Source organism: Somniosus microcephalus, chromosome 5 (genome assembly GCF_052327205.1).
Source record: "Somniosus microcephalus isolate GS21.2 chromosome 5, FLI_Smic_1.0, whole genome shotgun sequence".
Classification (NCBI taxonomy): Eukaryota; Metazoa; Chordata; class Chondrichthyes; order Squaliformes; family Somniosidae; genus Somniosus; species Somniosus microcephalus.
Genome location: NC_140991.1, coordinates 79788915 through 79805492, shown reverse-complemented (window position 1 = coordinate 79805492; position 16578 = coordinate 79788915). Strand labels below are relative to the sequence as shown.

General features: G+C 45.8%; 1 protein-coding gene across 2 annotated transcripts in view; it reads right to left on the bottom strand.

The window, feature by feature from the left end:
• Window positions 1-15668, bottom strand: part of rsu1 (Ras suppressor protein 1) — a 180339-nt gene extending 164671 nt beyond the window's left edge. Inside the window, exons 1-3 of one of the 2 annotated variants that reach the window (XM_085987873.1) lie at window positions 15528-15668; window positions 15127-15238; window positions 4008-4058 (exon numbers count right to left, since the gene is read on the bottom strand). In XM_085987873.1, the coding sequence (XP_085843999.1) occupies window positions 4008-4058; window positions 15127-15235 (160 nt within the window). In that variant the 5' untranslated portion in view covers window positions 15236-15238; window positions 15528-15668. Of the gene's footprint in view, window positions 1-4007; window positions 4059-15126; window positions 15239-15439; window positions 15461-15527 lie in introns of those variants that run through there. The other variant, XM_085987874.1, reaches the window with a different exon arrangement.
• Window positions 15669-16578: the final 910 nt, after the last annotated feature.

Here is a 16578-nt window from a genome sequence, read left to right as displayed (position 1 = left end):
AAATGCTGGAGTCCATCATTAAGGATGAAATAGCGGAGCACTTAGCAAATGGGGACAGGATAGGACAGAGTCAACATGGATTTACAAAGGGTAAATCGTGCTTGACTAATCTATTGGAATTTTTTGAGGGAGTAACTGGTAGAATAGATGGGGGAGAGCCAGTAGATGTGGTGTACCTGGACTTCCAAAAGGCCTTCGATAAGGTCCCACATAAAAGATTAGCATGGAAAATTGAGGCTCATGGGATAAAGGGAAAAGTATTGGCGTGGATAGGGAACTGGCTGTCAGATAGAAAACAGAGAGTTGGAATAAACGGCTCATTTTCTGAATGGCAGGCAGTAACAAGTGGGGTACCACAGGGATCTGTCCTGGGCCCCCAGCTGTTCACAATTTACATTAATGACCTGGATCAGGGAGTCGGATGCAGCATTTCCAAATTTGCAGACGACACTAAACTAGGAGGGGGGGTGGGCTCAGAGGAAGAGACCAGGAAGCTCCAGAGCGATTTGGACAGACTGGGCGATTGGGCGGATAAATGGCAGATGCACTATAATGTGGACAAGTGCGAAGTTATCCACCTTGGGTGCAGGAACGGGAGGGCAAATTATTATTTAAATGGCAATAGATTGGGAGAGGGGGAAGTACAGAGAGACCTGGGTGTTCTTGTACACCAGTCACTGAAGGCGAGCATGCAGGTGCAACAGGCGGTCAAGAAGGCAAACGGTATGCTGGCCTTCATAGCAAAAGGGTTAGAATACAGGAACAGGGATACCTTGCTGCAGCTGTACAGGGCACTGGTGAGACCACACCTCGAGTACTGTGTACAGTTTTGGTCGCCTCATCTGAGGAAGGATGTTCTTGCCATGGAGGGGGTGCAGCGGCGATTCACCAGGCTGATACCAGGAATGGCGGGAATGACCTATGAGGAGAGACTATGTAGTTTAGGGATGTACACACTGGAGTTTAGAAGATTGAGAGGGGACCTCATAGAAGTGTATAAAATTCTGACAGGTCTAGACAGACTGGATGCAGAAGGAATGTTTCCCTTGGCGGGTGAGAACAGAACTAGAGGACATAATTTAAGGATAAGGGCTAAACCATTTAGGACAGAGATGAGGGGGAATTTCTTCACTCAGAGAGTGGTGAACCTGTGGAACTCATTGCCACAGAGGGCAGTGTACGCCAGCTCATTAAATATATTTAAGAGGGAATTAGATATATTTCTACGGGCAAAAGGGGTTAAGGGTTACGGAGAGAAGGCGGGGACGGGATACTGAATTAAAGGATCAGCCATGATCTCATCGAATGGCGGAGCAGGCACGAAGGGCCGAATGGCCTACTCCTGCTCCTATCTTCTATGTATCTATGTAATACCACTTGACACATCCTACCAAACAGAGAAAGTTCCCACTATTCCTATACCGTCTCCTACCTCCCAACCAATTGCTAACTCATATCATATCCTTAGGCATAGAACACTAATACGCTTAAATATATAATCAGGTAAGCTGCTGTTCAAAATATCTTCTGAATATCCAACCCAACTATATAACTTGTAACTGGAACTATAGGAAGCTCAACTATTCCTTTTTTGATAGATATAATAGCAAGTTGGATCTTAAAAATGGAGAATCTAAACTGAAATATACATATATTTCACATAAAAAATTACAAAGCTATCAGTTTACTAAATTTACAGCCATTACGATTTGTCTGGAATCAGCTGGGGTTCAGTCAGTAGCACTCTTGCCTCGGAGTCAGAAGATTGTGGGTTCGAGTCCCACTTCAGAGTCTGGAGCACAAAATCTAGGTTGATACTCCAGTGCAGTACTGAGGGAGCGCTGCACGGTCAGAGGTGCTGTCTTTCAGATGATTTGTTAAACCGAGACCCTGGCTGCCCGCTCGGGTGGACGTTAAAGGTCCTATGGCACTATTTCGAAGAAGAGCTATCCCTGGTGTCCTAGCCAATATTTATCCCTTAACCAACATCACTAAAAACTGGTCATTATCACATTGCTGTTTGTGGGAGCTTGCTCTTCCCAAATTGACTGCTGCGTTTCCTACAACAGTGGCTACACGTCAATGTACTTAATCGGCGGTAAAGTACTTTGGGCATCTTTCTTTTTATTTGAAAGGATACACAAAACTTTGCCTATCTACAGAAAGTGGCTGTTTAAGGAATAAATTGCATGAACACTGTATTTTGGAATGTACAAAGAAGATAAATCATTCTTCTTGTCCTATATGGAGATGGTTGGCAGATGCCATTTGATCTTGGTTGGTTAAAAACCACACTCAATTTTAGCCAATATGTTAAGGTACATTACTTCCATCTTCAATTGCATAAGACTGGGATTGGAAACTTTTGCAATCAATCAATCACTCTTGATTGTAATTTGGGGCTGCGGGGAGAAAGAATTGCAGTCCTACATTGAAGTCCCTCAGCAGGAACATGAAAAAAATCTCTACTTCAACAAGGAAAATAGCCAAAATACTGGAACAGTGTAGCTGGTGGTCCTCCTCCTACACCTCTCCTCCAATGTCCAGCTCATTGGGACCACCTTGCTTGGTTCCACTCCTACTTATCCAAATCAGAACCAAACCACCTGCAGCAACAGCTTCTCTTCCCACCCACGCACCATTGCCTTGATCCCCTTCTCTTCTGCGTTTACATGTGCCCCTTGGTGACATCATCTACAGACATGGGGTCAGCTTCCACATGTACACTGATGACACCCAACTCTACCGCCTTCCTCGACCTCCTCACTGCCTCGATGTTGTCAGACTGCCTGTCCAGCATCCAGTCTTGGATGAGTCACAAGTTCCTCCAGCTAAACACCTTATCTTCAGCTCCTGCCACAAACTCCGTATCCTTGCTACAGAACCCAACCCCTCCAAGCCATCGTTTCAGACTGAACCAAACTGTTCACAACCTCGGCACCTTATTTCACTCCAAACTCAGCTTCCAAAACCATACAAGTTATGATGTTTTTCTACATTAAAAGGCACTATACAAATGCAAGTCGTTGTTGTTGTAGTATAGGCATTTTATCACATGATAGAAGTGCATTCTGTAGTCCAGTCAGTCAGATAAGCAGAGCTTTTCATTGGTCTGCTGTGAAGACAAAATCCACTCCAAAACTGAATTTTTGAAAAAAAAACCTAGAAAGACACTGCCATTTGCTACGCTGTTTTACTCTTAAACAAAGAGGTTTGTAAGTGTTACATACAGAGCAGGTACTCAATACAGACACCATCAAACAAACATTCATTAGCTCCACAATGTATAGAGATGTTAAACTTGTATAGAACCTTGGCTAGACCACACTTGGAGTACTGTGAACAGTTCAGATCTCCATATTATAAAAAGGATATAGAGGCAAAAGGTTATAGAGGCACTAGAGAAGGTGCAAGAAAGATTTAGAATCATAGAATTGTTACAGCACAATAGGAGGCCATTCGGCCCGGCAAGCCCGTGCCGGCTCTCTGCAAGAGCGCTTCAGCAATATAACCTTATATCCAAAACAGTTAAGGCAATTGGCCTTCTTTAGGACAAACCTTTACCATAATAAAAATAAACTGCTAAAGCAAGTATACACTTCAAATTTCACTGAAATGATTTGCAATTTAACCAGCAATTCCACTAAAGTCCCTATTTTTACTTCAACCACTGATATACTAAAAGCAGAACATAAAAGTGTAGGTAAAGTACATTCAATGTAAGGTACACTCCTAATCTTTAGAAATGCTTAAAAGAAAACTCCTACCGTAAAATTTTAGTATTTCCTTTTAGTGTTATGGGTATATGCGCTCCTCCACAGAAACCTACCATTGCAGGTCTCCACATCAGCTACAAGACACCCCAGCAAATTGCACCATAGGGTCTATCTCCAACACTACACCAACTTAGCTGGCCAAAACCTATTCTCTGGGTAGATATTGTCCAATTTCCCCCGGCACATTTAAATTGTGTTTCATAAAATAAGTAATCATTGAAGTTCACTTACTTGTTAACTTGTTGTGACTCAGCACCAGCTGGGTGATGTTGGAAAGAGTGACTGCAACAGAACAAAAAACAATATAATACAAGTGGAAATCAACACAATGACTTCAGTCTGAACATAGAACCAGTGTTGAAGGACACAAAATCATGTCCAGTTTCTTTTACAAAAGAACCTCAACTTTCATTTCAGTTGCTACTAAAAATAATCCTTTATCTCCGCCGCAGGGGAGATAAATGTCAGAGAAGTCGATCTTTTTGTTAGTAAAGTAAGACACTTAAACCTATGATGGTGCACTACTTGTCTTGTACCTTGTCAGCTACAAAGTTGGTTATATACTGTAGGGGGTTTTGTTCCAGGGGCTTATTGTAGGTCAGCCAGTTATGTTTTCCTGAGCTGCCCTGCCCGCTGTGCGGTTGCGAATCGCTTTCCCCTTCCTGATTCTGAGCTCAGGACTTATCGAGTGGTAACAAGGACAAACGAACAGACCAGTGGATTGGTGCAAGGAAAACCAATGTTTATTAATTAGAAAAGCTAACACTACAAGAAAAACAGTATTATACAGAAGATAAAAGAAATCGCTATGGATGCAATACAGTTTTACACTTAACGGGAGAAGAAACGGACACAACGAGGGAAAAATTCTAAAAATCACAATTTTGTAATACCCCTTTAACTCCCACCCTTACACCTAGCTAGGTTGTCTTGTGACGGCCAGAAAGATAATGCTCACCGGTGAAACAGATGAAAAGGCCTGGCCCTTGTGCCCCGCTGCTGCCGTCGAAATGTGCTTGCGATGCTTTCTAGATGGTCTTCCTTCTTGGTTGCTAGCAGACAAACAGGACACTGGGCTGAGGCAAAGAGAGAGGTGCTGGGCCGCCCCAGTTATATCCTCTCGGCAATGGGTCATTATCGCGCCTCATCAGTCCGTTCCATTGTCCGATTTGGGCTCGAAAACGTAAGACAAGAGGACCTTGATTTTGGCCCATTTACGTTGATGGCACCGATCAGTACCACAACTGCCTTTCCGTTGTTTTCTGAATGTCCTTAATTGTTCTGAATGTTCCTCAATTGTTCTGAACGTTCCTCAATTGTTCTGAATGTTCCTCAATTGTTCTGAATGTTCCTCAAGCAACTGGGACTATCTCCGCCCGAACTTAGATTGTGTAGGCAAACAATTGATAACCTGCCTCAGGGCGTGAATACAACTGAGCTTGCCTCACTGCATTGTTCAAATTAAACATGCAGTCTGTGAAGCTATCAGAAAATCCATATGGATGCCGCAGGCCCTTTGGCCATGTGTCTGACCGCAGCCATTTTGAGAGGCCCTGGATTTTTAAAACACACAGTCACTCCAAGGTTTCTTTAATAACTCCAATTAATCTTCGGGGGGGGGGGGGGGGGGAAGAAACATATGAAATTTTGCGAATCCCTTCAATACATAGCATTTTGAACCACTTAATACTATGCTGGTAACCATGGGAAACACTGAACATCACAGGGCTACTGTGGGCCTACTAACTAGTATGGATTGGATAGCATGATTCAACACTGTCCAAGAAGCAATTGGCATCCATTTAATCTTAGAAAGATTAAACCAAAGTATAACAACATTTTAGACAGAAGCAAAGCGCTCAGGAAAAAAAAAGTGACATAATAAAATAAAATGCAAAAAAAACGCAAGCACAGGCTCCAGATTAAGAACGATGTTTCCACACTCCCACCTGTTTAATATTTTCAAACAAATAGACCGGCTATCTATTGTTTCTGTATGGCTTTTGGGAGTGAATAGGTGGGATTTTGAAATAAGAACAGGTAAAGTTTTGTACAAAATATGAATCTAATGAATTGGTCTTGTGCTAAATAGTCACAACTGACACCTCCCCATAACTTTCAGAAATGTATAAGCTGACTAGGATTTCAATTCAACTGGAGTGCAGCCATATTGAGGAATTAAGAACTTGCCAAGACCATCTGGTGTGTCATACTCAGTCAAGAAAGGCTAGACAAACCCTAATTTCATCTGTAGATGACTGACAATTTAATGCTGCGGGAAAAGAAAACTAACGGGTTGAGTGGAAGAAAACTTTAATTTATTTTTAAAAAATCTCCTCAAATGTGAAGGAATTTGAGATGGTGCCATTTAATTGTATTTCAGACCACCGTGTAAACCCTGTAACTTCTAAACGTGCACAGATCCATTATTCAGGGTAAATAACTTACAATTCAGATTTCTTTCTCCTATAGCAGCAATTCTATCAAAGATACAATTATCAATTTTGAAAATCTAGAGAGGGCGGAGCTTTCAACTTCGGTGGGGGCACAACAGGCTGTAGTGGATCGGCCGTCCGTTATATACAATCAGACTGGTTACAGCACAGAAGGCGGCCATTTGGCTCATCATGCCCATGCTGGCTCTCTAAGAGCACTTCAGCTAGTCCCACTCCACTGCCCTTGCCCTGCAATTTTTTTTTCCTTCAGGTACTTATCCAATTCCCTTTTGAAAGCCACGATTGAATCTGCCTCCACAATCCTTTCAGGCATTGCATCCCAGATCATAACCACTTGCTGCGTAAAACAGTTATTCCTCATGTCACCTTTGGTTCTTCTGACAATCACCTTAAACCGGTGTCCTCTCGTTCTCGACACTTCCGCCAATGGGAACAGTTTTGCTCAATCTAGACCCCTCATGATTTGGAAAACTATCAAATTTCCTCGCAACCTTCTCTGCTATAAGGAGAACCACCCCAGTTTCTCCAGTCTATCCACATAACTGAAGGCCCTCATCCCTGGAACCATTCTTGTAAATCTTTTCTGCCCCCTCAAAAGGCAGTCACGTCCTTCCTAAAGTGCGGTGCCCCAAATTGGGCACAATACTCCAATTGAGGCCAAACCAGTGTTTTATAAAGGTTCATCATAACTTCATTGCTTATGTATTCTATGCCTCTATTTACAAAGCCTAGGATCCCGCATGCTTTTTTAACTGCTTTCTCAACCTGCCCTGCCACCTTCAACGATTTGTGCACATATACCTCCAGGTCTCTCTGTTCCTGCACCCCCTTTAGAATTGTACCCTTTAGTTTATATTGCCTCTCGTCATTCTTCCTACCAAAATGTATCACTTCACACTTTTCTGTGTTAAATTCCATCTGCCACGTGTCTGCCCATTTCACCAGCCTGTCTATGTCCTCTTGAAGTCTATCACTATCCTCCTCACTGTTCACTATACTTCCAAGTTTTGTATCACCTGCAAATTTTGAAATTGTGCCCTGTACACCCAAGTCACTAATATATAAAGAAAAGCAGTGGTCCTAGTACCGACCCCTGGGGAACACCACTGTATACCTTCCTCCAGTCCGAAAAACAACCGTTCACCGCTACTCTCTGTTTCCTGTCACTTAATCAATTTCATATCCATGCTGCCACTGCCCTTTTTATTCCATGGGCTTCAACTTTGCTGGTAAGCCTATGATGTGGCACTTTTATCAAACGCCTTTTGGAAATTCATGTACATCACACCAACCGCTCATCAACCCTCTGTTACCTCATCAAAAAACTCGATCAAGTTAGTTAAACATGATTTGCCTTTAACAAATCCGTGCTGGCTTTCCTTAATTAATCCACACTTGTCCAAGTGACCGTTAATTTTGTCCTGGGTTATTGTTTCTAAAAACTTCCCCACTACCGAAGTTAAACTGACTGGCTTGTAGTTGCTGGGTTTATCATTACACCCTTTTTTAAACAATTCTCCAGTCCTCTGGCACCACCCCTGTATCCAAGGAGGATTGGCAGATTATGGCCAGTACCTCTACAATTTCCACCTTTACTTCCCTCAGCATCCTGGGATGCATCCCATCCGGTTCTGGTGACTTATCTACTTTAAGTATGTGGTAAACCACTGTTTGTTATTGTTGTTGTTGTTGTTGTTCACTGTTGTGCCTATGCATGCCTCAGCTGACTCCGCCCCTGGCTCCACCCACATGCCCGGGTATAAAGGTGACTGCTCTGCAGCCCCCTGCCCTTTTGGATACCAGGCAACCACGAGAGGCATGCTCCGTTCTTTGCTAATAAAAGCCTATTAATTAACTCTCTGTCTTTTATGAGGAATTGATAGCGCATCAAAGTACATCCAGCCTTTCTAGTAGCTCCTCTATCAATTTTTAGCCCATCCAGCATCTCAACTGCCTCCTCTTTCATGATGACTTTGGCAGCATCTTCTTTCGTGGTAAAGACAGATGCAAAGTACTCATTTAGTGCCTCAGCCATGCCCTCTGCCTCCATGCATAGGTCTCCTTTTTGGTCCCTAATCGGCCCCACCCCGCCTCTTACTACTCGTTTACTATTTATACGCCTATAGAAGACATTTGGATTTCCTTTTATATGTTAGCTGCCAGTCTATTCTCATACTCCCTCTTATTTCCTTTTTCACTTCCCCTCTGAACTTTCTGTATTTAGCCTGGTTCTCACTTGTATTCTCAACCGGATATCTGTCCTACACCCACTTTTTCTGCTTCATCTTACTGGCTATCTTTTTTGTCATTCAGGGAGCTCTGGCTTTGGTTGTCCTGCCTTAGCCCCTCCTGGAATGTACCCAAACCATCTCCTCTTTAAGGGCAGCCCATTGTTCAATTACAGTTTTGCCTGCCTGATTTTCCTTTCCATTGCCCGTTTTATGCCCCTGCCGACGTTGAAAGTTCCGTCCAGATTTTCATTTTTTGAATATCATAAATCAGGTAAATTTGCCACCAGCTAACAAGTTTATGGGAACTCATGCTTCTATCTAGTCACTATTGTTGCATTTTTACCTGGTCATGCTCATCACAAAATAAATATTTTTGTTCCAGTATGACTTTTAGGCTGCGCCAGATATTTCTGTTGTGCACAACAATTAAAATCTGCATACAAGAATTTCAGTTGTGCCATACCAAAGTCAAAGTGATAACTGTCAAAATCAGAAAATAACTTTTACATAGAATTTACAGCACAGAAACACAGGCCATTCAGCCAGACAGGTCTATGTCGGTGTTTATGCTCCACATGAGCCTCCTCTTACTTCATCCAACCCCATCAGTATATCCTTCTATTCCTTTCTCCCTCATGTACTTATCCAACTCCCCCTTAAATAAAATCGATGATACTCACCTCAGCTACTCAATGTGGTAGCGAGTTCCAGATTCTCACCAATCTTAATGGAACCAAAATAATTTTTTTAAGTTTAGATTGCCAACAAATCCCCCCCAAAAAATTCTGGATCCCTGGACCCACCTGATTTATTTGTTCTTAGTTTAAGTATTGTAATTGGTACTCAACCATCAGAACCACACATGAAAAACGGGTTTGGTGCAACAACAAAAATTTGAAACACCAATTCTGTTTGCCCGATCAAATCTTCCCCATTTTAAAATCTCCTTGAACCAATCCAACCTGTCCTGACCTTTACCCCACAATAAAATTCACTTTTAAACCTTTAGCTTGCCTTGTTTGTCTCACGTTCCTACTCCCCATTTTGGAGCAGAGAAAATGCTTTGAAAAACTAGATTTTCTTTGGCTTAAAACCATCTTTAAAAAAAAGGGTAATCTCTCAGCTAAAAGTAATCCCATTATTAAAAAAGACTGACTTGGTTACACCAGATATGACCAGGTCAGTCTTGGTCAGGTCTATGCTTTACATCAGGAAGAGCTGGCTGAACAAGTACACTCACTGATAACTCTCAGAACCTTACAGCATCTAGATAAGTAGTTCATCTACTGTGGTAAACCACTGTATTGTATATTGCCACCTCTGGGTGGCGCTGTGTATGGAGGCATGCCTCAGCTGACTCCACCCACCACTGTGTGGGTTTCGTTCAGACTTGTTCAGTCACTCACGAAGAAGCATGGTCTCTTCTTAGTTAATAAAAGCCTTATTCATCTCTTCTTTCGACTCGTCATCTCTTCTTCGACTCATCACCTTTTATGAAGTAATTGATAAGCGTATCAATTTTATTAGCTAAAAGTTAAATGGCGACACCGGAGGAGCAACAACAGCAATGGATACAGCAGACATTGCTGAGAGCCCTCAGACCACCACGCCTGGACCTCGACCCTCAAGAGGTGGGTGCATCAGCCAAGTTTGAACACTGGCTGAGCTGCTTTGAATCCTTCCTCGCAATCTCACAGGTTACAGAGGAGGATCACAAACTGAAAATTTTGACCGCCCAGGTGAGCCATCAAGTATATATGCTAATCCGGGACTCTAATACGTACGTGGCGGCCCTCGAGCTACTAAAAGGGCAATATACGCGCCCAGTGAACACAATTTACGCCCGACACCTCTTGGGATCCCACAGGCAGCAACCGGGAGAATCGGTAGGGGCATTTGCACGGGCGCTACTGGCACTCTGCAGAGACTGCGATTGTAAAGCGGTAACGGCTGTGGAGCACGCGCAGGGACTCGCCTGTGATGCCTTCGTCAGGGGCCTCCAGTCAGACCACACCCGGCAGAGACTGCTAGAAAGCAAGGAACCCGACCTGAAGACGGCCATTGCCCTTGCGCTCTCGTTAGAGGAGGCCCACCGAAACCTCGAGGCATACCCCCGTAACGGCGCCGAGACATGGCAATCGAAACCGTGGGACACGGGACCGCCGCCCCCGGCACCAACCGCTGCAGCGACCCAACCGAGACAGCAGCCTCCGGTAAGAACTGCTTCGATGCCCAGTAACCAGGCCCAAAAATGCTATTTCTGTGGCCAGTTAAAACATCCCAGAGCGCACTGCCCAGCTAAGACAGCTACCTGCTCGGGCTGCGGGAAGAAAGGCCATTACGCTAACGCCTGCAAGGGGAAGCCAGCCAGCAGCGCAGCGTGCGGGCCGTGGGAGCAGCCATCTTATCCGCCATTTTGTGTACCCCCGGCCGCATGGCATCCGCCGCCATCGTATCCAACGCACTCAACCGCCATTTCGTCACCGGAACCGACCACCGTCTCGGCGGATGACTATAGTGACTCACTAAGCCACATACTGGCCTCCGTGACGCTGGATCAAGCCCTCCCTCACCATCTATCCAGCTCCATGATGGATATCGCGGTAAACGGCCGCGCCACCAGTTGCCTGATCGACAGCGGGAGCACAGAGAGTTTCGTCCACCCCGACACGGTACGTAGCCACTCCCTCACGATTCTGCCAACGCACCATCGCATTTCTATGGCGTCCAAGTCCCAGTCAATGGACATCAGCGGCTACTGTGTGGTGACCCTGTCAGTAGGGGGCACTGAATATAAAAAATTTAAACTGCTAGTCCTGCCCCGTCTTTGCGCTGCCGTCCTGCTAGGGTTGGATTTTCAGTGCCACCTTAAGAGTGTCACACTAGCATACGGTGGACCCCTCCCCCCACTCACAGTCTGCAACCAACAACTTTTAAATCGCCCGCTGCAAACCACCTGCAGCCTTTCCACATTAAAAGTCCCCCCCCCTCCCCTGTTCGCTAACCTCACCCGCGACTGTAAACCCATCGCTACCAAAAGCAGGCGGTACAGTGCCGGGGACAGAGCTTTTATCAGCTCTGAGGTGGAGCGGCTATTGAAGGAGGGCATTATCGAAGGTAGCACTAGCCCCTGGCGAGCCCAGGTTGTAGTCGTTAAAACCACTGCAAAACGCCGCATGGTAATCGACTACAGCCAAACCATAAACCGGTACACCCAGCTGGACGCGTACCCCCTCCCTCGCATATCTGATATGGTCAATCAGATTGCGCAATACAAAGTATTCTCCACCATCGACCTTAAGTCAGCGTACCACCAGCTGCCCATCCGCCATGAGGACCGCCAGTATACTGCCTTCGAGGCAAACGGCCGCCTCTACCACTTCCTTAGGGTCCCCTTCGGCGTCACCAACGGGGTTTCGGTCTTCCAAAGGGAGATGGACCGAATGGTTGACCAGAACGCGCTGCGGGCAACCTTCCCCTATTTGGATAACGTCACCATCTGCGGCCACGACCAGCAGGACCACGACGTTAATCTAGCAAATTTCCTCCGTACGGCCCAACGGCTGAACCTAACGTACAATAAGGAAAAATGTATGTTTCACACCAAGCGCCTGGCCATCCTCGGCTGCGTGGTGGAGAACGGAGTCATCGGGCCCGACCCCGACAGAATGCGCCCCCTAATGGAGCTACCCCTTCCCCACTGCCAAAAAGCACTGAAGAGATGCCTGGGGTTTTTCTCCTACTACGCCCAGTGGGTGCCCCTCTATGCAGACAAAGCCAGGCCCCTCATCAAAGCCACCTCCTTCCCCCTGACACCAGAGGCGTGTGCAGCCTTCACTCTTATCAAGAACGATATCGCGAAGGCCGCAATGCACGCGGTGGATGAGTCCATCCCCTTCCAAGTGGAGAGCGATGCCTCCGACTTCGCCCTAGCCGCGACCCTTAACCAGGCGGGCAGACCCGTGGCCTTTTTCTCAAGGACCCTCCAGGGCCCCGAGACGAGACACTCCTCCGTCGAAAAGGAGGCCCAGGCTATTGTAGAAGCGGTGCGTCACTGGAGGCATTACCTGGCCGGGAAACGATTTACCCTGCTCACTGACCAGCGTTCAGTAGCTTTTATGTTTAATAATAAGCAGAGGGGTAAAATCAAGAACGACAAGATCTTGAGGTGGAGAATCGAACTCTCCACCTACAATTATGATATCTTGTATCGGCCAGGGAAACTCAATGAGCCCCCAGATGCCCTATCACGTGGTACATGCGCCAACGCGCAGAGTGATAGGCTGCAGTCCCTCCACAATGACCTCTGCCACCCGGGGGTCACCAGGTTTTTCCATTTTATCAAATCCCGTAACCTGCCCTACTCCATCGAGGAGGCCAGGACCATGACCAAGAGCTGCCAAATCTGCGCCGAGTGCAAACCGCACTTCTATAGGCCGGACAGAGCAAGCCTGATCAAGGCCACCCGCCCCTTCGAACGCCTGAGCGTCGATTTTAAAGGGCCCCTCCCCTCCGCTGACCGCAATGTGTACTTCCTCAACATAGTTGATGAGTACTCCCGTTTCCCCTTTGCCATCCCTTGCCCAGACATGACCAGTACCACGGTCATCAAGTGTCTGAATGACATCTTCGCTCTGTTCGGGTTCCCCAGCTATATACATAGCGACAGGGGCTCATCGTTCATGAGCGACGAACTTCGGCAGTACCTGCTAACAAGAGGTATCGCCACGAGCAGGACCACCAGTTACAACCCCCGGGGGAACGGCCAGGTGGAAAGGGAGAACGCGACGGTTTGGAAGGCAGTCCTCTTAGCACTAAAATCTAAGGGCCTTCCGACCTCCCGCTGGCAGGAGGTCCTCCCTGCAGCGCTCCACTCCATTCGGTCACTGCTTTGTACTGCCACTAATGCGACCCCTCATGAGAAAATGTTCGTTTTCCCCCGGAAGTCTACATCGGGAACCTCGCTACCGGCATGGTTGACTTCTCCTGGGCCCGTCCTACTGCGGAGGCACGTGAGGACGCATAAAACGGACCCCCTGGTCGAGCGGGTGCACCTCCTACACGCCAACCCCCAGTATGCCTGGGTGACATACCCAGACGGGCGGGAGGACACGGTCTCCATACGAGATCTCGCACCCTCGGGTACCCCTGAATTACCACCGTTATCCCCCTTACCACCGTTATCCCCCTTACCACTGTTATCCCCCACCACCCCTCCCAACCCAACCCCTGCAGACGGCATGCCAAAGCCCCAGGAATCTTCGCCAACCACCCAGACACCAGACCCGACGTCGGATGCTGCAACACCACCGCCGCCACCACGACGATCAGGACGTCAGACAAGGCCTCCTGATAGACTTAACTTGTAGTACCCTTCACCCCGCCGGACTTCACATTAAACAAGGGGTGAATGTGGTAAACCACTGTATTGTATATTGCCACCTCTGGGTGGCGCTGTGTATGGAGGCATGCCTCAGCTGACTCCACCCACCGTGTGGGTTTCGTTCAGACTTGTTCAGTCACTCACGAAGAAGCATGGTCTCTTCTTAGCTAATAAAAGCCTTATTCATCTCTTCTTTCGACTCGTCATCTCTTCTTCGACTCATCACCTTTTATGAAGTAATTGATAAGCGTATCATCTACTTCACTTGATTGGTTAAATGTTCCCAGTATAAAAGGGAATTTACTTTTGTGTATGATTTAGCAGACAGGCTGTTAAAAGGCATTCTCCTGAAATCAGCAAAAAAAAAATTACCTTTTTTATGTCACAAATTTAAAACATGTGGGTGGAGCTGTACATCATAAGAACATAAGAAATAAGAGTAGGTCATATGGCCCCTCAAGCCTGCTCCGCCATTCAATAAGATCATGACAGATCTTCGACCTCAACTACACTTTCCCGCCCAATCCCCATATCCCTTGATTCCCCTAGGGTCCAATATCTATCTCAGCCTTGAATATATTCAATGATTCAGCATCCACAACCCTCTGGGGCAGAGAACTCCAAAGATTTTTAACCCTCTGAGTGAAGAAATTCCTCCTCATCTCGGTCTTAAATGGCCAACTCCTTATCCTAAGATTATGACCCCTAGTTCCAGACACTCCAGCCAAGGGAAACAACCTCTCGGCATCTACCCTGCCAAGCCCCCTCAGAATCTTATGGTTCAATGAGATCACCTCTCAGTCTTCTAAACTCCAGAGAGTATAGGCTCATTCGACACAATCTCTCCTCATAAGATAACCCTCTCATCATCAGGTTGGCATAAAGCAGAGTTCATTATATATGGAGAGCAAGTACATCATTGTAGCATCACCAATTTAAAAAAATCAATACTGAATGGAAACATGAAGAAACAGGGATAATGTAGCAGTTGCTGACGGTGGGAAGGCAGTCAGTACCTTGATACTTTGCCCAGTAAGCATCACAGAAAGCAACTGAGTTTAATTCTGTTGCATGTCTTTAATTTTAAGTTTTAAATTATGCAACACACCCTATAACTCTCTATAACCAAGTGACACAAAATGTTCTAGGTTCGGATCATGTATTGAAGAGTGAGCAAGGGCTTGTTGATTGGCGTGCAGTTTTTGTCAACAAGATAGCAAACCCCAGTTGCCATTTATGGAATAATTATTACAAAGAGTGACAGGTGAAGAAAAACTTACAGAGTCCAGAAATATCCAGCATACTGGAGATTCCCCTGTCACACAAATCCAAGTCCGCCTGGTTCTTTTCCTTGCATTCTTCTACTAGTTTCTTCAGTGATTTCGACATTGTCTACAGCGAAATAAAGTAAACATCCCCATTACACGATATCACAGCACGTTTGTTCATTGACAAAAGGTAAATCGTGAACCAAAGTGCTCAAAAGTTTTAAATATTTAACTATAAACAACTTGGCTGCTTGATGCAACCAGGGCCTCTTGCGATGTATTTGTTTTAACCCCACAGTTGAAAAACAATCCATTTTGTTCTAACCTTGCTCTACCGTCTATTATAAACCGCCCTGAGAAAGGGAATTCAACACAAAATAAAGCATTCGTTAACTGCAACTTCTTTCTTTTACCTGGAACTCCAGGAGAATTCTCCAAATACCAAAGCCCAGATCACACCCAACCGGAAAGACTCAGTCAGACCAGAAGAATTCCTACATTTCCTAACGCTTTGGCTTTAAAAGGACATTTCCTCCAGCAGCCATGGAACAGCAAGAGTAACAACCAATCACCGCAGGGTAGGGCACGTCGAGCTGTCAATCACCCTCACCATCCAATCATTGCAGCTCAAGCCAGCCAATCAAAGGCGGGCAGGGCACGTCGTGCTGTCAATCACCCTCACTATCCAATCATTGCAGCTCAAGCCAGCCAATCAAAGGCGGGCAGGGTACGTCAGGCTGTCAATCACCCTCACCATCCAATCATTGCACCTCAAGCCAGCCAATCAAAGGGACCAGCAACGCCAATGGTGGAAACAAGCGTCCTGTACGTTGAGCGCAGTTTGTTATCGGTTCAGCGGTGCTACAATACAGTAGCGGGTTTAATGTTACATTGTAAGGTCTTTTGAGGGGGTGGGGTAGGAGGTGATGCCAGTGTCATTTATGAACCTACCAGTGTTTGCGTTTCGAATAAAGATTTTTAATGTAACAGATTTTAAGCAAGTACGGGCAGGGAAAGGGGGAGGGGAGCAAAGAACAAAAGGGAAGTTTAAAAATAACAACAGAAAATGCTGGAAAAACTCAGCAGGTCAGGCAACATCCGTGGAGAGAAATTTGAGTTGATGTTTCGGGTCGAACCCTTCAAAACTGGGAAAAAAAGATAGATCGGAGGCAGGGCTGTGATCAGACAAAAGAATAAAAGAAACGAAGTAAAAGAGACAATAAAAGGTATTAGAAGCTAGACGAGATGGTAATAGGCTGAGATTAGGTGTAAAGTGTACTGGCAGGGCAAGAGATAGCTGCCAGGTGTGAGAGAGAAACAAAAGAAAAGGGGGGGGGGGAAAGGAGTGGAAAAATTACAAGAAAAAATGAAATAGGGGCCGAGGTTATGATCTGAAATTGTTGAACTCGATATTGAGTCCGGAAGGCTGCAGAGTGCCTAATCGGAAGATGAGGTGCTGTTCCT